At 39.6% G+C, this 25,447-nt stretch overlaps 1 protein-coding gene across 15 annotated transcripts in view; it reads right to left on the minus strand.

Moving 5' to 3' along the window:
* Nucleotides 1-25,447, minus strand: part of EPB41L3 (erythrocyte membrane protein band 4.1 like 3) — a 246,116-nt gene that overhangs the window by 207,256 nt on the left and 13,413 nt on the right. The window contains exon 1 of one of the 15 annotated variants that reach the window (XM_077975575.1): nucleotides 18,696-18,809. The exons of the other annotated variants lie outside the window; for them this stretch is intronic. Coding sequence (XP_077831701.1) covers nucleotides 18,696-18,756 — 61 coding nt within the window. The 5' untranslated portion in view covers nucleotides 18,757-18,809. Of the gene's footprint in view, nucleotides 1-18,695; nucleotides 18,810-25,447 lie in introns of those variants that run through there. 15 annotated transcript variants of the gene reach the window in all.

Consider the following 25,447-nt stretch of genomic DNA (forward strand, 5'->3'; position numbering starts at 1 on the left):
TTGGAAACAATCTAAATGTCTTTCACTGAGGAATGGGTAAATACACTTCAATATATGAGTATAATGAAACAATACTCACCAATAAAAAGAAACATACTTGATACATGCAACAACTTGCATGAATTTCAAAGGTGCTAGCAGAATGAAAGAAGCCAGTCTCATAAGGTTGCATATACTGTCATGTAAGTAATTCCATTCGTTTGACACCCTAGAAAACATAAAACCCTAGTGATGGAGAAGAGATCAGTGGCTGCCAGAGGCTGGGGTCGGGGATAGGTGTGACTACAAAGGGGTAGCACATGGGAGTTTTTGATGGTGATGGAACCGGTCTGTATCCTGATTGTGCTGGTGATTTCACAAATCTGTACATACAGAAGTACAGACATGAAGGTCAAATTTGCTGTACTATATTTTAAAAATAAAAGTAAAAGTAAAAAGATGTCTAAAGAGAGACAGAGGAAGAAAAGAATCAATAAAATATCCAAAATGAAAACACCATCTATATATCATCTTCTCTCCACTCTTTTCCATTCGTAAATATTCATGGAATCTGCACACTCTAATGCCTCACTTTTCAAGCTTAAGAGAAATGTCTCAGTCTGTTTGGGCTGCTGTAACAAAATGCCACAAACTGGATAACTTACAAACAACAGAAATGTATTTCTCACAGTTTTGGAGGATGGGAAGTCCAAGAGCAAGTGCCACCAGATTTGGTGTCTGGTGAGGACTCATTTCCTGGTTCACAGGTGGTGCCTTCTCACTGTGTCCACATATAGTGCAAGGGGTGAGGGGGCTCCCTTGGGCCTACTTTATAAGGGCACTAATCTCATTCATGGGGGCTCCACCCTCATGACCTAATTACCTCGTAAAAGGTCCCATCTTCTTTTTTTTTTTTTTTTTTTTTTTTGAGACAGAGTCTCGCTTAGTCGCCCAGGCTGGAGTGCAATGGCGCGATCTCGGCTCACTGCAAGCTCCGCCTCCCGGGTTCACGCCATTCTCCTGCCTCAGCCTCCCGAGTAGCTGGGACTACAGGCGCCCGCCGCCTCGCCCGGCTAATTTTTTGCATTTTTAGTAGAGACGGGGTTTCACTGTGTTAGCCAGGATGGTCTCGATCTCCTGACCTCGTGATCCGCCCGCCTCGGCCTAAAGGTCCCATCTTCTAATAGTATAACTGTAGGTGTTAGAATTTCAACATATGACATTTGGGGAAATACAAACATTCAGATTCTAGCAAGGGAACATATTTGCTTGCAGGAAAAAAGTGGAAGAAATATTAGAATATAAAATTTCAAATAGCACAGCAACAATTGCTAAAATTTTGGATGTGTCATTTTTCTTTTGTAAAACATATGAGAATCTCACTTTATTCTGACCCCTCAGTAAAGGATAAACAAGAAATGTCAAGAGTAAAAGTAAAGTGAAATCAACAAAAAAACTTTCAAAATATTTCAATCTACCATTTTCAGGAAAGAGAACACTATTAAATAGATATGTGATGTAACCCTTTATAGTCACTCCCCTTTCCAGAAAAATGAAATAATTGCCAAGTAACTGCTGGGTCAACTGTTGCCTGAGGGACATTCTAGATTTCTTTCCTATAAAGGAATGCTAAGTTAAGCATGGTTTGGACGTACACACAAATGCTTTAGATCACGGTGAATTTCTTCAGTATCTCAACTCTTAGAAACAGAAAAAACCAATGAGCTAATCAACTATTAAGTAAGTAATTTACCTAAAAAGTTATGCTACAAAAACTTGCAATTAGAAAAGTCATTCGAGTCTTTACTATTTTTTAAATTTTTTAATTTTTATTTTTTTGAGACAGAGTCTTGCTCTGTTGTCCAGGCTGGAGTGCAGTGGCATGATCTTGGCTCACTGCAACCTCCACCTCCCGGGTTCAGGTGATTCTCCTGCCTCTGCCTCCTGAGTAGCTGGGATTACAGATGCCGCCACCATGCCTGGCTAATTTTTGTACTTTTAGGAGAGACGGGGTTTCACCATGTGGGTCAGGCTGGTCTCGAACTCCTGACTTTGTGATCCACCTGCCTTGGCCTCCCAAAGTGCTGGGATTACAGGCGTGAGCCACCAAGAAACAGAAGTCAGACAAATTGCTAACGGACTGTGGCAGGAATAGACCATACATGCTGAGAATCCTGGCTAGGCTGGCTGAGGGATTCTCCTAGGAGTTCTTTTGCAGTCTTGCAGCACATACCCAGGACTGTGCAGAGGAGGGAGGGTTGTGCCAGCTACTTACACCATGTGAGCAGCAAACATGGAGCCAGGCTTCCCATAACAGAGGCAGAGGGGTTGGGACATCTGGTGGTGAGAAAGAAGTTTGGACAGCTCAGGCCAGAATGGCCAGTGATTCTACCTGCACCTGGGAGGTCCTCACTTCACACGGGTGTTACCAACCATAGTTGTGCGTCATCTTAGGGACCTGTGGGGGCTTGGAAAGTCAGATCTCTGGGCACATGCTGTGTTATCTCTTGCTTTATTGTCATAGTCTCTGGATGTCTTCAAATCAATTGCAATTAAAACAGAAAACAACTTTGTATCTTCCGGCTGTATCTGCCAGCATCTTTCCATCAGTCACATCACTGCCCGAACATGACAGCTATGCAGTTATCATGTAGGGCAGTGCTACGCTTGAGAGTCATTTGGGAGGCTTTAAAAACCAGTGCCAGGGCCCAAACTGCAGAGATACTAGCTTAATCAATGGGGCCCAGTTGATTGTAATGATCAGAACCACTGACAAAACCATACACCTTTTACTGTTTTACTGTTCTTTTTTAGCATTGTGCAGACACGGTTCCAATGCATAATTCCCACCCACCTCACCCCCACCCCCATGCCCCCGCAAAATTTTAAATATCTGTTACCCACCATTGGTACATTACCCATCTGGTAAACATCTCTATTACATTTAATGCACACAAAGTAAGGTTATCGAATATTTTATCCTGTGTGACCTAGTTTTAAGAGGTACATAAGAAAATACTTTTTCTCTGAAGGCCTTGCATTGTAATAAAATATATGGAAAAAATAACATGTAGTTTTCATAAAAATTGATTTAATTGATAATTTTAAGAAGGATAATTTAACTTTTAATTATGTCACCCTAAATTCCTAAGATTGTGTATCTTCCAGCTTCAGACTAGGCAATATCACTTTTCCTTCACCAACCTTTTAGAAGGCAGACTAAAAAGCCGGCTTTTTAAATTGTTTGCTCCTCTCACTGTGAATTTAAGCAGCCTTTGGCACTACTGAAGCCTTAATCTAGTACAGCAGTGAATACTAAGGATGAAGATTTGATCAAGTTGGAAAATCACTTTCACGCAGCCCTGTTTCTTCTGAAATTAAACAACCAGGAAATGGTGTTGAGTTACATAAGATTATCAAAACAAAACTATTGAAATTGTAATAGGAAACATCCGGAAAATAAGGAAAAAAATATCTTTCTTGCAAGAATTAGTAAAAATCTTGTTAAGAGACTATAAGGCAATGCCTTATGAGCAACTACTAGGTATACAGAATTAATCAATCCACACTGGGCACATTGCGAATATGCAATTTATTAGTTGTTATATCTCTAAAGCTGACTCAGCTTTTGGTTTCTCTAATGTTGAAGTAAAAATACAGCTCAAAATTCTGGGCAATGACTTCTGGGCAAATGGTTATAACTTGCCCTGTAAAGAGAACCAGCCTAATTGTTTAAGACCCAATACTCTCCATTGAAAGAAATGCTTTGTTTCCAAGAGAATCCTTGGAGCTAAAGCAGAGAATTGACAACTGTCCATGTAAAAATAAGTGCAGAAGGAAAGATTCCACTTCATCTCCTTCAAGAGATTTATATGTAGCCCTGGAAGAAAGCTTAGCAGGAGAAACAGATTCCACACTGACTGCTCCTCCATCAGTCTGGGCTGTGCACACCCTCCCCAGAACCCAGGAATAAACTGTCTCCTGGAGAGCCTTCCATTTTCCAGTCCCTTCTTGTGCCATCCTCTCAGCAGGCAGGGGCTCCTGCACACCCTCTCCACCTTGAGGTCTATTCTGGGGACCATCTCATGTGCCATGTCTTTTGGGAATATTTCCTGGCAAAAGGAATCTGTTGTTTATTTGGTATCTGATGTGTCCACTTCTGCAATAACTGTGTGAAAGCTCAGAGAGTAGGATGCTTCCCACCCCAGCACCTCAAGCAGTGCCTTCCCCATCAGTGTTTGATACATACTACATACTTGATTTTTTTTAAAAGGCAACTGTAGTACATTTACTGACTGATTCTCCATTTCAGAATTCCTGGACATGTGCTTATTTTCCTTAATGTTCACCAAAAAATGTCTAAATCAGTGCTTCTCAAGCAGGTCCATGGGGATCATGGAATACTACCGGGGGGGAGGGATCTGTAATCCTCCAAAAATTGTATATAAATTTAATGTATATTCTAGTATGTGGCTCCCATCCTCCACTCTATCCCCACATTCTCTGGGGAATCTTTACAACTGTTTTTAAGTCTATAAGGTCACTGTAATCCAAAAAGCAATCTAAAATTCACTGCTCTAAATTTACTTGTGTATAAACAATGAGGTATGAGAGCTTCCGGAGATGGTTAAACAATGGAATGAGCCACCTCACATAGTGTTCATCCTCTGAATATTTCAAAAGAACAATTCTCTGTTTGGATTGGTCCAGACAACCACTTACCTGAAGGCCAGAATGAGCCATATGATTTCTTAGACTCTTAGATTATTGAAGGTAGAAGTGTTCCTAGCAATCACACCAGAGGGCATGGCAGAACACTGATTTCTGGGTCCCACCCCTACAGTCTGCTTCTGTAGGTCCTGGGGCCCAGGAGTGGATTTCTAACAAATCCCAGGTAAGGCTGATGTGCTGGTCAGTGGACCATGCTTTGAGAACCACTTATCTAACCTTATTTCCTATATTGCAAAAGTAGACTAAGGCCTTCAGAAGCTGGGTGTGACCCACCCAAAGTAACAGCTAAGTAGGATGCCCAGGGTCTAACCACATTATGATTAGCAGGGTCACTTTAAGCAGGTCTCCTATGAGTTTCTGAAACTTGCAGATAACCACCCAGACACAAAAATGTGTCTCAGCCTCAGACACTCATACTTGTTGGCAATACTAGTTTACCTGATATCGCTGAGGTTATGAAGAGAAGAGAATCCTCCCTTATGGCTGCTTATCCCCAGCAAAGTTGAGAAACATTTTTTGTTGTTTTTCTTTTTCTTCCTCTAAATGATAAATATCTTGGGGCAGTTTTATTCCTGTGGCTAAAATGTTCTTTTAAAATAAAAACATTACATCATCCTTCTGACAATGCAATAAGAAGATTCTTTTCGTGAGGTCATTTTCATTGTGTTTTAATAATGAGGTATTTTTCTGTAAGCCTTTTAAATATATTTTTTAAATTATTTTTAAGGAGTTACTTTCCAGCATTTTGAAATCTCCTCTCCCAGCTCTCCACATAACTAATCAAGATGATAGATAAAAGCATAGTCTATCCTAGCTACTCAGGAGGCTGAGGCAGGAGGATTGCTTTGAGTCTAGGAGTTCAAGGCCAGCCTGGGCAACTCTGTGAGACCCCCATCTCTGAAAAGAAGGAAAAGGAAGAAAAGGAATAGTCTACAAGATTTGGCTTGGACCAAATTGTTTCACACTCCTGCCTCACCTCAATCCAGGTCTAGCTTCAATCTACCATTTGTTCCTTATCTCCCCTTCATGCCACCAGACCCTCCTCAAGTGCCTTTTGGTTTTTGCACATGAGTCATTCTGCTTCTGAGATCAGTGACCCTTATTCTGGATCTGTCTCATAACCTCAGATTTTTCCAACCCGGAATATCCAAATTCATCTCTCTATGCTATGACTTGGCTTCAGGATCCTTCCTTAGGTACAGCCTCCAGTGTCCTGCTCAGATCTGACTATATCCCTTTAGTGCATTACATTACAATGTATTCATCTGAAAATTCTGAGGTTTTACAATGTATTTGTAAAACCTTCTCAGAATTTCTGGATTTTTATTTTCTCCCAATCCCATGGTACCTGTACTGTACTGTTTATTTTAGGAAAATGTGCAATTATTCATTATACATTAAACAATGAGCTCTGTAAGACATGAATATACAATATAAAACCCACCTTTGTTCTATTTTGTTATAATAACCACTATAAATGGTTCTCTAAGTGTAGTGAATTCAGAATTTAGAAAGTGTGCAAATCCTACAAATGAGCCTCATTCTGGAAGGAAAGGACAGAAGTCATATAACCTAGGAAAGAGATGGATCCTATCTTGTTAATTTATAGTATCACTGTCTTCCACACAGTCTTACTCCTACACACCCCCAAGTGGAGTGTGACTTCATTTTCCAAATCTGGAAGCTGCTCAAGACCAGGAGAGTAGCACCAGCCATGGAAATCACAGCAGCAGCAGCAGCAGCTCATCACCATGGGCATCTCTACCACTTGTTTAAGTGCCCTCTCTGTGTCAGATCCTGCATGCACAATGTTTCTAATTCCTGTCACAGTTCTGTCAAAGATGAAGTCACTTCCCAGGGCTTCAAATCTGGGAAATAAAAGAGCTGAGACTTGAAAGTAGGCCTCATCTTACTTACCCCAGCAGTTCTCAAACTGAGGCCCAGGAACCCCTGGGGGTTCCTTGAAACCCTTACCTGAACCAGCAAGGTCAAAGAGTTGCCCAAAAAGACTAATAAAGATACTCTTTTCCAGCAACGTTTCTGAGTAAAGTTGGATTTTCTGTGCATTTTCTTACTATACTACAAAACAGTGTATCGTAACAGATTGAATGCAGAAGTAGATGAGAATACATTTGTCTTCATCAAGTCAGACATTAAAGAGACCTATAAAAATGTAAAACAATGCCATTCTACTCATTAAATTGTCCTATTTTGGAAAATATAATTACTTTTCATAAAAGTATGTCATTCATTTATCTTAACATGTAATGGTTTACTCATGTTATTTTTAAATGAATTAATAAATATTTAAAAATATTATTAGTTTTCATGTTCAAAATGGTAAATATCAATAGGTATAGTCTACCTAAGCAATATTTGTGGATCCTCAGTAGTGAAAAAGGGTGTCAACCCTCAAAACTTTGAGAACCTCCATATTAGATAATACAGTATTAGAATTCAACATTAGATAATACTCCATTGACTCATTGTATCACCTGCATTCCAGAAGGAAGGCTCTCATTGCTGGAGAAGAAGAGGCAGAAAAGCAGATGTCCTTGCTTTTAGAATTCTGCCTTGTCAATTAACACTGTCACTGCCTTGTTGCAGCCATTCTCACTAGGAGTATACCATGTATGTGGCCTTAACTAAATGCACCAGGGAATATAGGATCATTAAAAATACACTTGTGCTCATTCTCTTAGTTAAACTGAAAGTTTCTTGAGGACACAGACAGCATCAACTCCATTGGAATCTAGCACATTCTGAATCTTGAAGAACAGTGATTAACGGGAGAAGGAAAGAAGAGTTCATGCCATGAGGATTTTGGAAGTTTGACATGCAGAATATGATGCAGAAGAACAAAGATGTATTATGGAGAACAAACAAACATGTATTATGGAGAACACAGAGATCTGAGTTCAAATCCCGACACAACCTAGATAAATCATTTGATTTTTCCAAGTGTCAATTTCCTAATCTATAAAATAGATCTCAGGAGTTCCTAATTCACTTGTTGGGAGAATTAAATGCATCATGTATGCACAACACCTGTCCTGAGGTAGGCACACAGGAAATACTATTCCCATTGTAATGGCAATGGGCCAAAGTGAGAGCAAACTCTTCACATCAGAAAATCGAAATATTTGAGGGGACACATTTGTTAAGGAAACGTCTCAATTCTCTGTATCCCTTGGCTGTTGATGTCATCATCAAGGTACAGCATTTTCCTATTTATGCACCTCAGAGTAGTATTTAGTCCCTGATATGGTTTAGATCTGTGTCCCCACCCAAATCTCATGTCGAATTGTAATCCCCAACGTTGGAGGTGGGGCCTGGTAGGAGGTGACTGGATCATGCATTTGTTTCTCATGAGTGGTTTAGCATCATCCCCTTGGTGCTGTTCTTGTGACAGTGAATGAGCTCTCACAAGCCCTGGTTGTTTGAAAGTATGTTCATTCGCCCTTGCTCTATCTCTTGCTCCTGCTTTTGCCATGTGACTGTACCTGCTCCTGCTTTGCCTTCCACCATGATTGTAAGTTTCCTGAGGCTCCCGAGAAGCCTAGCAGAAGCCACTATGCTTCCTGTACAGCCTGTAGAATGATGAGCCAATTAAATCCCTTTTCTTTACAATTTACCTAGTCTCAGGTATTTCTTTATAGCACTGCATGGATTGATACAGTCCCTTAAAGACATATTTATATTCTCTTCTTGGAACTCACTGGCAACAGATATAAGCACCAGAAACTCTCCTCTATAAGAAAAAAATATTTAAAAATTGAATACCATGATACAGTGATATTTTCAAAGTTATAAAAAGTTATACCATCAACTGTAGTACAACTCCACTTAGTGGCTGCTAAGTAAACAATTCTGCATCTTAAGGCTGAATTCAATATAACAGTTTTCAAAAGGTAGTTAGATGATGTTCTTAAAATTACTAAATAAAATTATTAATCTAAAATTTAAGCACCTATTTACAAAAAGAAAGAAAAAAAATTCAGGCAGTAACTTTCTTAAGTTTACCAAGGGTTGAGGCATTGCAAACTGTGTCATTTAAGATTCTTCTCTTGTTATACCACTAGAAAATTGGATCTAAATTCATTTGCCACAGGAAAACATTTTATGTTTACAACCTAAAATTATATTTGGACACATAAGAGGTATAATTTTGCCTTTTTAAAAAGTAGATAAAAGTAAGAATCTGTAGAGAAATGAGGGAATCAGAAGGAAAGTCTGTATGTCTTCGAATCACATGAATGATCTGAACCATAAAAGCACTTTATAAAATATCAATGTATTTTGCTTTACAGTCTCATCATAAAAAAGGAGTATATTCAGCTAATTTCTGCCCCATCTATATTACTTACATCCATATTATTTTTTAACCTAAAACTTACACTAGGTGGAGCCCCTTGTCCAAGATTGGGAGAGATTTAAAAAAGCAAAGGGAAGAAAAAAACATTACAATTACAATCAAAACCAAAAAAGGCACTCATTCTTTCGTTTTAAAAATATATCCTTAAAATCTACAGTACCACCAAAACCAATGTTCTTTCTAAGCATTAAAACCATTAAAATGAATGCAGAGTACCATTAACGTTTACTACAGAGAAGAACTAGTTGCCAAGCTGCCGCTGCAGAGTCAAGAGCTAGAAGGCTCTGAATTCCAATGCAAACATTAAATTTCACTTGGGGTGGAGGTGTAAAAGGGATGGAAGATACAATCTTCTCTGGATACTTCTAAAAATGTTTTAACCATGTTAATGCTCTCCTACTCTAAAGGGCACATGGTACTCAGATAATTCACGGCATTCCAATTAGAGATACATTGTTTAAAACAAAACAAAACAAAACAAACAAATAAAAAAAACCTCTTAAAAAGCACCAGAGCACTAACAAAGGGCAAAATATCCAAAATACATGGATACATGGATATTTTACTCTTTGCTTTCCATGATTCAGATATATAGGAATATGCAGGCATTTGAAGACATTGTGGGGGTAAGGGCTTCTGAACTGAACAAACCACATGTTCAATTATGGTTAAGCAGGACTTGCAGTTAAAAATAGATTCTAACTCTTGAGACTCTTAATGGAGTGTAACTAGAGAAAGAGATAAGGCTTCAGAGATAACACCATCAAACTTAGGTGATCAGTCATTGCTACAGGATAAAACCACCACTACCTCCCTCCAATGCTGCTAAGTTGGCTCCCCCTGTGCTATCTCAGGTCTGGCTTTCCAACCCAACCTGCTGGAAATGCGAAGTTCAGACCAGGAACAAGAACTCTTGCCCCATGCTTCTGCTGACATAGCCTGCAGGGATCTGTCAGTTCACTGTGTAATAAAACCTTGTAGTGTGTGGTGGTGTTTTTTTTCCTTCACATTTCCACAAAATCTTGGGCCAGGCAAGACAAAGTTCTGCTGACAGCTGAATTGCGCAGCAGAGTAACCTTTGAACAAGTACGAATCATTGACCTCACATAAATTTCCCCCAGAAAATCCAAGAAACTGGTTGTATCAGGGGTGAGATAAGCATGAAGGCAGTTGGAACTATCCCAGAAATCTAGTTCCATTCTTAAGTAGATATTTACATCTGTTACACGAAAACGATGATGAAAAACCAATTTCCTTTGATGTTTTCCTCATCCTTTCGATATGCAAGCTGAATGTTTTTCCTTTGCAAACTAATTACTAAATCAAATTGTAACTCCGTTATCATAAATGATTTATAAAAGCAAAACTAACAGGGACAAAGAAGAATAGCACTTTGGAGTGGTTGATCTTCTTTGATGACAGAGGTGATTTTTTGAAAAGAAATGAAGCTAGTATAGAGGACCTGTGGCTTCAGGTTCTCCAGCCATTTATTGCCTAAAATAAAGATCGGACGAATTAAACACTTTATGTTAAGTAGGATTTTTCAATGCCTGACGGCAGCCTTCATATAAAATTGGTCCTTAAACTCTGTATATTTTCAAACCAAGTTCTCATTTTGATGGTAAAACAGTTTGAACTTCTGCTACAATAACATCAAGTGTTTCAATTAGTTTTTCAAATGGGGTGTGGGGGAACTAGCAGTGCATCCTATAGAATACACACTAACACACTTTCCCCTAAATGCTGCACGTTTGCCATCCCTCCTGCCAGTATTAATCATAGCAAAGCTTATATTCAAATTGTTCCCCTAAAAGATGAAGCTGAGCACCTTGCACCTACTTATGGCACAACACGGAGGTGATGCTGATCCACTTAGAAGGATCAATAGGGACTCAACAGATTTACAGTCCTTCTGTCTTCTTCTCTCTCTCACACATTGATTGATTGACTGAGACAGGTTTCACTCTGTTGCCCAGGCTGGTATGCATCATACCTCACTGTAGCCTCAAAATCCTGGGCTCAAGCAATCTTCCCATCTCAGCCTCCGTAGCTGGGACTATAGGCATGTGCCACCATGCCCGGCTAATTTTTTCTTTCCCCTGTAAAGACAAGGACTCACTATGTTGCCTAGGCAGGTCTTGAACTCATGGCCTCAAGCAATCCTCCTGCCTCAGCCTCTCAAAGTGCTGGGATTACAGGCATAAGCCACTGTACCTCACCTCACCTCCTCTCTTGATCCCTAGGGTAACAAGTTCAGAAGAGGAGGACAGGTAACTGATGTTTAAAGATTTTGAAATATAGGGCTTTAGGACTGACAGAAAAATGGTTGATAAGGAAAGCTACAGACTAAAATAGATTTCATAATAAACTTCTCTAGCTAATAATCTCATTCTCTATATGCCAGGGAAGAAAGAACTTCATGAATCAATTGTTTTTCATTTTGCTGACACTCAGTATTGGTCCTAAGAACAATTTCTTTCTAAGCAAAGTAATGTTTAACTACTTCCCTATCATCAACACTGCCTCATAAGCATAATTTAGAACCTTGCTATTGTAATTCAGTATGCTTCAGGTTTTTTTCCTTTTCATTAAACCTTTGAAAGGGAGACATAATGTCTTATTCATCAGGACGGTTATCATCTGAGCAATAATTGAAGATAAGGTAGAAAAAACAAAGGACGTGCATATACATAGGAGTCATTTAAAGGAAGGGGAGCCTCTCTAAGTGAAAGGAAAATGAGCAAAGGCACTTTCTTTTGGACAGGGTGGAAATGAGCTAAGGCCCACCTCCAACCAAAATCATGGGAGGTTCTTAGAGGACAAGGTCAGAAGGCAAGACTTGGATAAGACGGCAGGCCCAGCCCTGGAACGGAAGCATGTTCCTGTGTTTTGGAACCTTGCTCTCCTGTAGGAACCAAACCTGCAAGTCTTGATGGTCATTGTACTTTCAGAGTCTGGGAGTGGAATAAAAAGGAAAAGTGATAATTCTGATTTTGTTGGCAACTACAGGTTTTGCCAGGAGTGCCTCTCCTTTCAATGCATATAAGTCAGCAGTTGCAGGAGCTATAAAATTTGAAGAAGGCTGGGCATGGTGGCTCACACCTGATCTCAGTACTTTGGGAGGTCAAGGCAGGAGGATTACTTGACCCTAGGAGTTTGAGACCAGCCTGGGCAACATAGTGAGACCCCATATCTATAAAAAGAAAAAAATAGCCTGGCGTGATGGTACGTGCTTGTAGTCCTAGCTACTTGGGAGGCTGAGATGGGAGGATGGATTGAGCCCAGGAGGCTGAGGCTGCAGTGAACTATGATCAATGAGGCCACTGCATTCCAGCCTGGGTAACAAAGTGAGGCCTTGTCTCAAAAAAAAAAAAAAAAAAAAAGTTGAACGAGATATTATTTGGGGCAGAAAAGTAAAAGTTAACATTTCCTGGAAGGGTCAAACTCAAATCTCTGGAGGTTCAAAGCTTAGCTCATTTGACATCTCCTTCCAGAAGAGTGTCCACACACACACACACACACGTGCACACACAAATACACAGACATACACGTATATATACATGCATACACATGCTCACACACACACATAAATACACATGTACCTTCCACTCAGCCAAGTTTGATTTAATATATCTTTTCTCTAGTGTACTCTGCTTGTAATAGTATTAGAATCATTCTTTCATTCTGCTTTGTATTATGATCACTAGTTTAAATGTCCTTATCCAACAATGGCTTGAAATCTCCTTGGTATTTGACTTACTCTTTTTTTTAATGATCCCATACCAGCTACCATGGTGCTGTGCACATTTTGGGTACTCAATAAATGTTTACAGAATAAGTAGCAGAAATTTAAACATTTGGCATTTGCCGCTTTTAGAGTTGGAAGACTTCATTAAAATTTCAGGGGTCTTTAAAAGTCATACTTTTTTATTCATAGAGAAATCTATTTTATTAAAAACCATTTTTTTCTCTCTCTCTTTTTTTTTTTTTTTTTTTTTGACAGAGTCTTGCTCTGTCGCCCAGGCTGGAGTGCAGTGGCACAGTCTTGGCTCACTGCAACCTCCGCCTTCCAAGTTCAAGTGATTCTTGTGTCTCAGTCACCCAAGCAGCTGGGATTACAGGTGTGCACCACCACGCCCGGCTAATTTTTGTATTTTTAGTAGAGAAGGGGTTTCACCATGTTGGCCAGGCTGGTCTCGAACTTCTGGCCTCAAGTGATCGCCCACCTTGGCCTCCCAAAGTACTGGGATTACAGTCATGAGTTACTGTGCCCAGCCTTAAAAACCATTTCTATTAATAGAGCAGATTAAAATGGCCCATGTTTCATTTCCTCTCCATATCCCCTAATTTCCCAAAGTCACAGGCATTTTGCTTTTTTCAGTTAATTTCACAAAAACAGTTACGCCCTATGGTGGACACTATGATATACCTCCCAGATCCCCTTACAGGAATAAAGGATTGATAATCCTGAAGCTGCTAAAAGTGCTGCCAGCAGGTGGCCCTTAGCTGTCAACCATCTATGGGGATTGCCTCTGCAGAAGACAACTGCTTACCCCAGGCCACACCCCCTCCCGGGGAAGGCCAACATCCAAAATGACCAATCTCTGTGGGGGAAGAAATGCTCCGGCCCTTACTCTAATTAGAAACAGCCTGGAAGTAATCCCCACTCTGGTGCTCCCCAGGTAGGGGAGGTTGAGGCCTCTGCTGGGACTACAACCAGCCCAACTTCTCCCTCTGCCCAGTACTGCTATCTTCCTTAGTGATGAGCTTAATCAACACTTTGGCCACCCATGTTCATCTTACAGTGGACATCTTAAGAAACACAATCCATGAGAGCCTACCAAATGTCAAGTGTTAGGTACACAGACATCACTAAGAGATGAGGTCCCAGTTCTTTCTGATTTTATTTTACTTTATTTTTTTTTAGATGGAGTCTGCTGCCCAGGCTGGAGTGCAGTAGTGCAATCATGGCTCACTGCAGCCTAAATCTCCCAGGTTCAAGCAATACTACTGCCCCAGCCTCCCAAGCAGCTGGGACTAAAAGCACACACCACCACACCTGGCTAATGTTTATTTTATTTTATGTTTAGTAGTTATTTTTAATTTTTAGTATTTTCATTTTTATTTTTTATTTTTAGGTCTCACTATGTTGCCCAGGCTGGTCTCAAACTCCTGGACTCAAGTGATCTCCCACCTTGGCCTTCCAAAGTGCTAGGATTACAAGGTGTGAGACACTATGTCCAGCCTCTTTCTGATTTTAGAAAACAATGAAGGCAGGTAATACCAGTAAATTCATCACTCTCATATAATATGCAAAATTGTGGGAGAAAGGCACACGCTGGATGCTGTAAGAGTCCCAGGAGGGGCTGGGGGGTAGGAGGTTATCAGGACCGACTTCTTGTAGGAGCTGTGTGTAAAAGACAAGCTAGGTAAAGACAAAGTAAGGAGTTGGAGGCAGAAGAAAGAGGATGAGAAAAATCACAGATGCTTGAGGCTTCCAGTGCCGCTAACGGCAGGACACACCAATGGGCATGTGGGAGTGACAAGGAGAGGATGAAAGTGACAGCAAAAGTGCAAATGACAGATGCCTCCGGTAGGCAGTAATAGCATCAGGGAATAACTTGCACTTCATCCTATGGAGCTTGGTTCTTGGCCAATTTTTTTTAACACTGAGACATAAGGCCAATGACTTTTCCATGCAACATATACTTCCAGATTTTTCCAAATCCTCACCTCCACCAAAATAATTTGGGAAAATAAAGCAAAGAGCAGCAACACAGACATTTTGGGAGGGCAGGTGGGATACACTGATAACATCTTTATATAAGCATGTGAGTAATGATATCTATTAAACATGAAATCATCGGTTTTAGAAGAAAAATTATCAGCACATAAAATTTTTGAACATCTCATTCTATTTTGAAAACAAGAATCATTCTTTTTGTTTAGGTCTCCATTACATAGATAATATTAAAAGGCAAACAACTATGTACTATTGATGAGTATACATGTTACTTATTATTATTGAAATAAATGAAATGTACAGACTTTAACCCTTTATTCGTATGACTTATCTTCTTGCACATTTTAATTTTAGTATGATTTTTCTATTTATTTGGTTGTCATAATTATTTGTCATCATAAGAATGTTCATAGCATCATTAATACAATATAAATACTTGAGCTTTCTTCATCTATCCTTGCCTTCCTTCTTATCTAGAAATTGTCCGTCGGTAAAATTACATAGACAAAATTAATAACTATAAAAATCTTAACTCATAAGTACTAGAGAAGCTCTTCTCAGTTATTAGCTGTGTACCAGAAACCATTAGGAAATGGGATAAATAAGCAAGGCTGATGAATTTACACAGTCCCCAGCACCTGCCCAGCCATGGCATCATTCTCTCTCTCTCTTTCTTTCTTTCTCTCTCTCTCTTCCTCTCTCTCTCTCTCTCTCCCTCAACCCCCTACACAGAAATAATACAGGAATAAAAGTGTGAATAACATTGCTATCATGGTAAACTTGAATCCAGTCTATTTTGCTTAAAAAATAATTTTTACACTATAGTACCAGATTTATTATTAGTAATACATTACTTGTGACACCCACACGTGATCAATATTCACCACGTTGTTCAATACTACAGTGGAGAGGCACTACTAGAAGTCACATGGAGCTACTGGCATGTTGAAAGCAAGAGCAAGGCATGGTCAGAGTTATAGCTTGGACCTGTCTCTCTGGAGTCAGAGTATGGGATAAAGATGTTTTGGGAGAAGTCTTTAGCAAGCTGTCACAAAACTCAGGAAAGACATGATGAGGATCTGCCCAGTGTCGGGTGATGGAAAACAGCCTCATTCTGGCTGAGCCCTTCCATGGCGAGGCTCTATGAATGCCTACACTTGACAGTCGAGTTCCTTGAAAGAGGCAAGCAAGACGAGCTGACCTCTGCTTTTCACGTCCCTCTGCTTTTGAGAAAGGCCTTATTACCCTGACTAATAAAGCAGGAAATTACCTATTAGAGAAGGACTCACAATTAGATTTTGAAGCCCTAACAAGAACTGAAAATCTAAATAAAATTTGTAGGTACAAGGGTTTGTCTGAATTTAGAAAACAGTTAGATTCTGTTTGATTTTTACTCCTAGGTTACCATCCGTTCCATCAAAATATGTTTATACCATCAGGTGCAAAGTTCTTCACTTATCTGGAGACAGAAATATCATGTATTTCTTCAATATAATCCCTCCTGTTTCCCAACCTTGCCACCATGGGACTGTCAGTTTGGACTCATGAAAGAACTTTATGTAACTGCCAGATAAAAGACAAACTCAGATGTGCATGGCAAAACATTATCTGGGATGCACCAAAATTCTACCTTTGAAGGTCCAGGAGAGTCCAAAAGTATGTTAAACCAGCTAAAAGAAAATACGTCTGGTGAAAATATTTCAATGGATATGACTCTAGAATCAGACTCCTGAATGAAAAACAGACCCCTTCTTCTACTGCTCAGTGGCCTCTGGCAGGGTTAGCTGTGCTGCAGTCTGTTCATCCACAATATTACACAATGAAAGGTTCCTGTATCATCAGGTTGTATGAAAATTAGATGAGACTCCTGGAAAGTCCATAATTGAGGGCCTGATGGAGACAAAGGGGGATGGTGGTGGAAGGAAGGTGGTGATGATGCAGCAATTCTATGCATCCCAGAAAGTAAGCCATGGCAATGTGACAGGCACACCAGATGTGTTGTTGTTGTTGTTAAGAAAGCAATCCCTTATTGACCAAACCAGTAGGCGTTAGGCCACACAGCCAGCAACCTATACATGCAACAAAAACAAATAAGAAAACCAAACAACCCCCAAATCAGAAGACCCCTCAACAAAAAGAGGCTGGAAAAAGAGAGGGAGAGGCAGATGAGCACGCACATCATACACTGCAACAGAGTTGGGGAGGAGAAAATAATCAAGTAAAACCCTGTTGTTCTTGCACTTCACTATTTTTAGGATGAGAGATTTCTGAGGATTAAGTCTCACAAATAAAGTGTTATCTTCAGAAGGCTTTCAAGGTCTCAGGAGAATTCACAAGACCTGGCTCATGATCAATTTAAAGGGGGTGGGCTCTGGCTACCAATTATTACTGGAAGAGAAAATCAGATTTTTTTTTAGGGTGAATGTCCAGGTAGTTATTGTTTCCTAAGAGAAGGGAGATGAAAAGATCCGAAAGTGCACATAGAAGAAAACACACCATGTGAATCCCAAAGGGAGATTTTTAGACGTGGAACTAAAGAATTATAACATAACTCAATAAGCAAAACAGCTGATTAGGTGATAATTGTGTCAAATCAACAGCTCACGGCTCAACAGATTAAACTCAAATGACACATATTCCTAAGGATATTTATGGGTAACTAAATCATCTAAGATAAAGATTCCCAAATTACTTACACCAGAATAGAAAATCTTACAAACACCAATGCCAAGTTTCATGCTAACATTCAATACATTTTTAGAAATTTCAGAAATAACAGATTGCAACAACAAATGTGTTTGCTCCAAGCAAGTGAAATCCTGCTACCTCCACCAGCTAAGACAGTGACATGGCAGTTTCAAATCTATTGAGACAGAGACTCAGGATGAAAGTGTAATTGATAATCAAGACAGTAACTTTTCTATGGAGGTATGCCTCAACTTATTTCCTTGTTTTAATCAGCCATGCTAAACCCTTTAAGGAAAGTATAGAAGATCATCCTGGACCAGCCTCTTCTATAATATCACACCAATCAAAGACTTTACGTAGACTCTTTCTTACCACATCCTTGAGAACTAGAAAAATATGTATTGAAAAACATTTTTTTTTTTGTATTCAAAATCTTCCTGTTGTCTATTCTGCATCCCATAGGAAGAGATCTACCAGCAGACCACAACCCTCCTTCCCAGGCCTGGCCCCGCATGCAAAACCATGGAGGCTCCAGTACATCATTATTGCTCAGCTTTGGAAGAGCAAAGTTAGAATTTAGTATTTAACAGTTTTGCTATTTTGAGTTTTGAAATCACCTACTAAGGACTAATTGAGCACGGAAGTCATGTCAAGATGCATGACTCATTTTATATCAACACATCAACAACGTACCATTTCCAATGGACTTATATTAGAAACAATTTCAGTATCACAAAAATACATACATGTGCATGTGCCATAAATGGTAAATATGAAGATGAGAGGTGCGTGATTTATAGAAACAACTGAACAAGAGTCTTAGAAAACACAATGTCAAGACATGCGGGATATTTTCAAGTTGCTTTGTCATAAAGAAGCATTATTAAATGTGGTATAAACCCAAAAGAAAAACAACAGCTAAAGTCTAAATAGCAACTTCTGCCATTGAATATGATTCATCTTCGTTTCATTTGAGTTTGGGTGTTGCTGAAAGAACACCTCAGGAGTTTTCCCTCTCTGATGCAGGAGGACTGAGTCTAACTGGAGGTGCCTGGGCTGCGTGCTCACAAGTGCTGGGATGCTGAAGATAATTTCCCATCAAACAATTCATCTGACAGTTTTCTTCTCCCCCAAACAAAGAGAGAAATCAACAGCTTAAACACAGATTTCAGGACTCACCCACATTATCCATGTCCCAACATGCAAAGGTAACATATTTCCAGATGATTGGCAGGTCCATATTCCATGTTCCAAGTGAGACAGGAAGGGTGAGCAAAAAAGAGAAAAAAAAAAGTACTTTAGACATAGTTCAACAACTGGTGCTACCTTATCCCATTCTGAGCATGATAATGACACTTCCCTCCTTTCTAGAAGCCACCCCACTACCATTACAGTGGGAGTTAAGGAGAAAGTTTCTGTAGAAAAACAAGGTGCATAATTCAAGAGACATCCAAAGTGATCTCTCATTAACAGTTGCAAATAAGAGATATACACCAAACCACATTTGAATATGCAATAGATGTTTCCAGAAAGATAATATGAAAGATTTGTATAAACACATAGGATCATAAAAATAAAGCAAGTCTGGACTAGAATGGGGATGGGGGGACTTCTGCAAGGTACAGACTTAGGCTAACTCAAAATAATAATCAGAAAATCTAGTAGAGTGATCTACACATTCCAACAAGCATTTGACTGAAACAATTCTAATTACACACTCACAAAGAATACAAATTATAACCCAGTTTAGTTGTGCTACCAGTCAGAACCACAGAATAGAATTTGCATTCTCCGAAGAAGAGACCAAAAAGTAATAAGTTATTATTATCTTTTTATAGAGTCCCAGGAAAAATAATTAACATGTCATTAAATTTCTAGGATGCATTGTTTTTTAATCTTACAAGCCATGATAATTGCTCTATCAGGGAAGAAATTTTGCAGCATAAAATCACATAAAACATATTTTCAAGTAGATGGAACTCCCAAACTGAGCTTTCATGTAAAATAGCTCATCTGTCATAAGCTTTCCATATGAGCAATCACCTTGGAAAACCAGGCTTTGTCAAGGTCATGCTAGAGGAATTCTGTGATCCTCAGGTCTACTCAGGCCTCCTGGGCCTCTGTCTTGCAGATGTACACTACTAATCAGTTCTATCAAATGCTACTGTCAACTCAAAAGAACTGAAAGCAGGGTCTCAAAGAAATATGTGCATGCGCATGTACACAGTAGAATTATTTGCAATAGTCAAAAGGCAGAAACTACACGTGTCCACTGATGGATGAATGGACAAACAAAATGTGATAAGTACATACAATGGAGTATTACTCAGCCTTCAAAAGGAAGGACATACTGACACATGTAACAAAATGGATGAAGCTTGAAGACACTATGCTAAGTGAAACAAGTCAGACACAAAAGGACAAACACCGCATGATTCCACTTATGTGAGGTGTACAGAGTAGTAAAATTCATACAGACAAAAAGTGGAATGGTGGTTGCCAGAGGCTGTGGGGAAGGAAAGTGGAGAGTTGTTGGTTAATGTGTAGAGTTTCAGTTTCACAAGATGAAGTAAGTTCTGGAGATTAGTTGTAAAACAACATAAACTAATGAGCCAAGACTATTTATTTTGAACTTTTATGACATGCAAACCAAGAAAAGCTTCATTAGAGAGTAGTACAATAAATAAAATTTGGCCTGGTGTAGTGGCTCATGCCTGTAATCCCAACATTTTAGGAGGCTCAGGTGGGAGGATCACATGAGCCCAGGAGTTTGAGACCAGCCCGAGCAACATGGCGAGACCCTGTCTCTGTGAAAAATTTTTAAAAATTAGCCAGGCGTGGTGGTGTGCACCTGTAGTACACCTGTACTTTAGTAGAGACAGGGTACTTCCTGTACTCGGGAAGCTGAGGTGGGAGGATCACTTGAGCCCAGGGTTTCGAGGCTACAGTGAGCCACGATCACACCACAGTACTCCAGCCTGGGTGACAGAGCAAAAGCCTGTATCTAAAATAAATAAATAAATTGTTAAGTTCTCAATCCATAAAAATATATACACATGTAACTCTACTGAACTATACAATTAAAATAGTTAAGGTGGTAAATTTTAAGACACGTGTATTTTGCCACAATCAGGGCAAAAAAAAAAAAGCACTACTATCAGACTATCAGAATGGTTTTAGAACTATTTGGCCACCCTGTGTAGACCCAATCTTGAAAGGAAAGAATGAATGGAAGTCAACAGTTGGCATAAAGTGTTAAAAGACTGCAATTTGTAATAGAATAAAAAGCCTAGCATTAATTCAAGAAATTTGGTCTTATTCTCAGCAGATAGTAGAAAGAGAGTAGTTGCCTAAAAGACACTGGAAGAAATCATGACAGAAATGCCTACCAAGACCAAGAGATGGGTGGGGCTGTCCCTACTCACTCCACAGCCCTCAGGGCAAATGTCCTTGCCTGTGGCATCCCCATTCTATCCTAATCCTGGAAAAGCGTCCATGCAAGGTGTTCCTGATGTCCTTTGAATATTTTTAAAGTTTAGCAACTTGAGCTTCGGATAGCAATTTGCTTCTTAATCTACTCTCCTTAGTCCTGGTAATGAAAGGTGAATGTTTGTCTCACTGCAGATATGCAGACTGTATTTTTATTGGCCAAAGAGCATGCAGGAAGACACACAGTTGATCCTCTCTCATAAGTAACTATTTTTACTTGCCAAAGATGCAGAAAAAAGGGAATATATTGGTGCATAAATGAGTTACTGTCATGGAGGTAAGCACAAATATCTGTTTTCAAACACATTTTTGTTTTGTTTTGTTTTTTTGAGACGGAGTCTCATTCTGTTGCCCAGACTAGAGTGCAGTGGCACAATCTTGGCTCACTGTAATCTCCGCCTCCAGGGTTCAAGCAATTCTCGTGCCTCAGTCTCCTGAGCAGCTGGGACTACGGGTGTGCACCACCACACCCAGCTAATTTTTGTATTTTTAGTAGAGACGAGATTTCACCATGTTGACCAGGCTGATCTCAAACTCATGACCTCAAGTGATCATCCGCCTCAGCCTCCCAAAGTACTAGGATTACAGGCATGAGCCACCGTGCCCGGCATGTTTCCAAACAATTTCTGCTTGCACATTTCATCACCAGTCTTTGGCATCCATGGGTCTCTTTTACAGTAAGTTGATCTTTGAGTGATAGGACACACCTGCAGAGAGGAAGGACTTAGGGAGTATGAAGCAGGAGTTCAGTCATCTCTTAAGGAAGTGGGTGACCTTGACCAAGCCACTAGACATTTGTTTTCTTGAGGGAAGAAAGAAAATAATAAATGTCCTGGCTTTTTTATAGAGTTACAGTAACAAAAATGACGCCTGTAAAAGACCTTTGAGAAACACAAAGCCGTGTCAATTCAGAGTGAACTTTTGGATGTCTCCAACTATTGCCGGCCTCTTGGCAGTAATGCTCAGTTCCTTCTTAGGAGATGAGGAATGTCCAAATGCGACAAGGTATGCTATAGTCTCAACCTAAATTCCTAGCCCTATTTCCCATAATCCCCATCAGTCACCCTACTGACCCCTCCAACCAAACAAAGACCCATGGGTTTAGGGTAGATGATTCTTGAAGTAGGAGCCAGGGACTGGGAAGTCCCCAAGATCCTTTCAGGGACCCCTGAGGTCAAAGCCACTTTCCTGGTTGTACTAAGACCTTATTTGCCTTTTCACTTTCATTCTCCCAGGAGCTTAGAGCAGAAATTTCTAGAAGCTACATGATGTGTGATATCTCACCCTCAGTTTCTAATGCAGGAGTAGGCATGAGAATCCACTCTCTTCTACTAAGCCAGGCATTAAATAGATTTGCAATGACAGTCTTTACCCGAAGCTGTTTTTGTTTTGGGAAACACAGTTAACCTTCATAAAAATATTTATGGTAACATGAAATGGCTTTATTATTGTTATTTTTAAGTGAATTAAAAATAAGTATCAAAAATGTTCTCAGCTGTCATTTCAGAGGCAGTAAATATCAATAGATAACATGTATAAAAAGTTCTTTGCAGTCTTCAGTCATCTGTGAGGATGTATAGAGGTCATGAGACCAAAACAGTTGAGAACTATTAATCTAGAACACACAGCAGAAGGGCAAATGATACAAGATGAGGCTGCAGAAATGGATGGGAGCAAACCATGTGGCCAAGTGAAGAATTCTGGTCTTTACCCAAGAGCAATGTTGGAATAGTCCACAGGTGTAGGAGGCTGGAATTATAGTCCCTTTCTCTGTATGCAATAGTTGTACAGAATTATTAATTGTTCACCTTATTTTCCATCACTTTGATTCATAAATCTTCATCACCCTATAATGAACCTCAGAGTTTTCAAAATGAATAACTTCCCTTACATGGTCAGATGCATATCTGAATTGTACTTGCCTTTAAAACCCAAGTTTCTGCTTGACTCATGGAAAATGTTCATAGATGAGCTTCTTTTGTCTCCCAATACCTCCCACATTCAGGTAGAACGAGAATCAGGGTCTCGCTCCTGCTCTGGAGCCTCTTCACAAAGCAGGAGGAAATGGAGCCGTGCTGATGGCCACTTCTACAAGAGATGGGTTTTTTTAACCTCATGAAGGCCTTCTCTGCTGCTTTAGAAATCCTCTTTGCACTCCCTCATTGGCTCTTTTGTACCTCTGCCCTCTGAAGTTGTTGCAAACTTTATCCATTCTTAAACCCTTTCTGTACTCCCCTAATTCTTAGGAAAAAACCCCACTTCCCGCTTTACTGAGAAGCCAGAGGCAGGAAACTATGGAGTTAACATTAATGCGCTATGATTACAAAATGTAGGAGTTGTAACTTTAGTGTCAGCAAGATAAAAATAATTATTTTAATATGCAATTTCCAGGAATAAATAGCAACTAAAAGCATGATTATGATTTTAATAAAAAGAAAATAATTATACCTTAGTAAAATCAGTGAGAAAAGACAAATCTGTAGCTAGGTCAGGGTCAGGTTATGTGTGTGAAGAGCGTATGAACGTGGCCAGGGGACAAGGCTAGTTACAGCAAAAATTTTATCTAAGTTCATTCTCCAGAGACACCTGCTAGAACATAGCTAACTGAGTGAACAGCCTGTACCCTATAGAACCCCCCATCAAGACTAAGATGGTTCAATATCAAGAGAAAAGAACTGAGCTTTAAAAATGCTAAAGATATCAGAGCAAAAAAAGCACAAAATCGAACTTCTCAGTGTATCTAATTCAGACTTTTTCTTAAAACTGCTTATGTTTTCCTTTTTCTTATTCTTTTTTTTTTTTTTTTTTAAGAAGCATGGAGCAAGGAGAGAAACTGATTTCACAGAGGTAGTCTGTCTTCTTGAATCGACTTTGGCTTGGGTGAGTGACTCACCCTCTGTAAACCTTGGTTTTATCTCTTTATTTTAATTTTTAATTTTTGTGGATACATAGAAGATGTATATATGTACTGTGTGTATGAGATGTTTTGATACATGGGGGAGGTGGGGATGGCTAATGGGTACAAAAAAACTACTTAGAATAAGTAAGACCTACTATTTGAGAACACTAGAGGGTGAGTATACAAAAATAACGTGACTGTACACGTTGAAAATAAAGAGTGTGATTGGTTTTATCTCTTAACATTAGATACTCCAGAAGTTGTGGGAAAGGCCAGAAATAAAGATATTTCCAGCCCTCAGGGCAGAATACTGGCACATAGTAGACCCTCAGTAAATGATAGTTCTTTTTCTGTCTCCTCTTCTTTTTCTTCTGTCACAATAAGTCACCCAAAAGCTGTTTTACTTTTAGGTAACTGTGATCTATGTGCATACAAAAAGAAAATTTTTAACAGAGAGAGAAATAGAAAGACAGCATGGTTCCTTAGTGCTCCTTTTTCTTGAAGGACAACCCCTATCTGTATTATGAAATCCCACCTTCCACGGGGCTGAAATCCCCTCCAACTGGGACGTCCTAGTTCTGTGCCCTCAGGTTCTTCTCCAGCACCTCAACCCTTCCTTCTGGTGGTCTTCCAGAAGGAAGGTCTTCTGTTCTCTTCTGGTTTCCCTGGATTTCTCCAGGCACCACTCCTTTCATTCTCAGCAATCTCCCTGGGTAATCTCACAGGTTTTGCAGGAGGATTATAGTTGCCTTCCATAGAAATATAGAGCAATGACAACACCACCCTTCTGTCACCTCTCGCAAATACAGCTGTTACCCCCGCTCCTGCACAGCCCACCCGTGAATCACTCCAACTGTTCTACATCTCAAGCCCACTATGTGTATGCCTGCTTCACTCTTTCTCCACTTTCCAGCGCTCAACATTGCCTGACCCCCACAACCCTACTTTTCCTTCAAGTCCAGGATGAACTCAGCCTCCCCTGTGAATCCTTCCCAGTCTGCCAGTCAAAATCAACTGCTTCCTCTTTGATGATTCCCCAGAACTGGAGCAATCACTAAAAAAATGCACCTAAAGTGTTTTTATTATGCAGTATAAGTGTTTTAATTATGCAATAATATATATATTATATCCATATGCATACATATTTTATATATATAATATTGCATCATAAAAACACTTTAGGTTTTTATTTTATTCAAAATTCCAAATAACTTCCTACAATACATATACATATGTAAGAGATGAAGCATAAAAACAAAATGAACACCTGTGAACTCTCACTTAATAATGAGAAGGTCACCAATGTGGTTGCCTCTACTCTGCAGTCCTCCTACCTCCCTACACATTTTCCTAAACAATATTGTTACGTTTTTCAGTTTCTGAGCCTTATAAAAATGCTATTACATCATGTAATCTTCTGCAATGTAAAAAAGTCAACAATATTAAAGATTCATCCATGTGGTTGGTTGATAGCTATGGTTCATTTTTGTGGTTGCATGGTATCTCATTTGGTGAACATGCCATACTTTAGTTATCTACTCTC

This window comes from Macaca mulatta, chromosome 18 (genome assembly GCF_049350105.2).
Source record: "Macaca mulatta isolate MMU2019108-1 chromosome 18, T2T-MMU8v2.0, whole genome shotgun sequence".
Classification (NCBI taxonomy): domain Eukaryota; kingdom Metazoa; phylum Chordata; class Mammalia; order Primates; family Cercopithecidae; genus Macaca; species Macaca mulatta.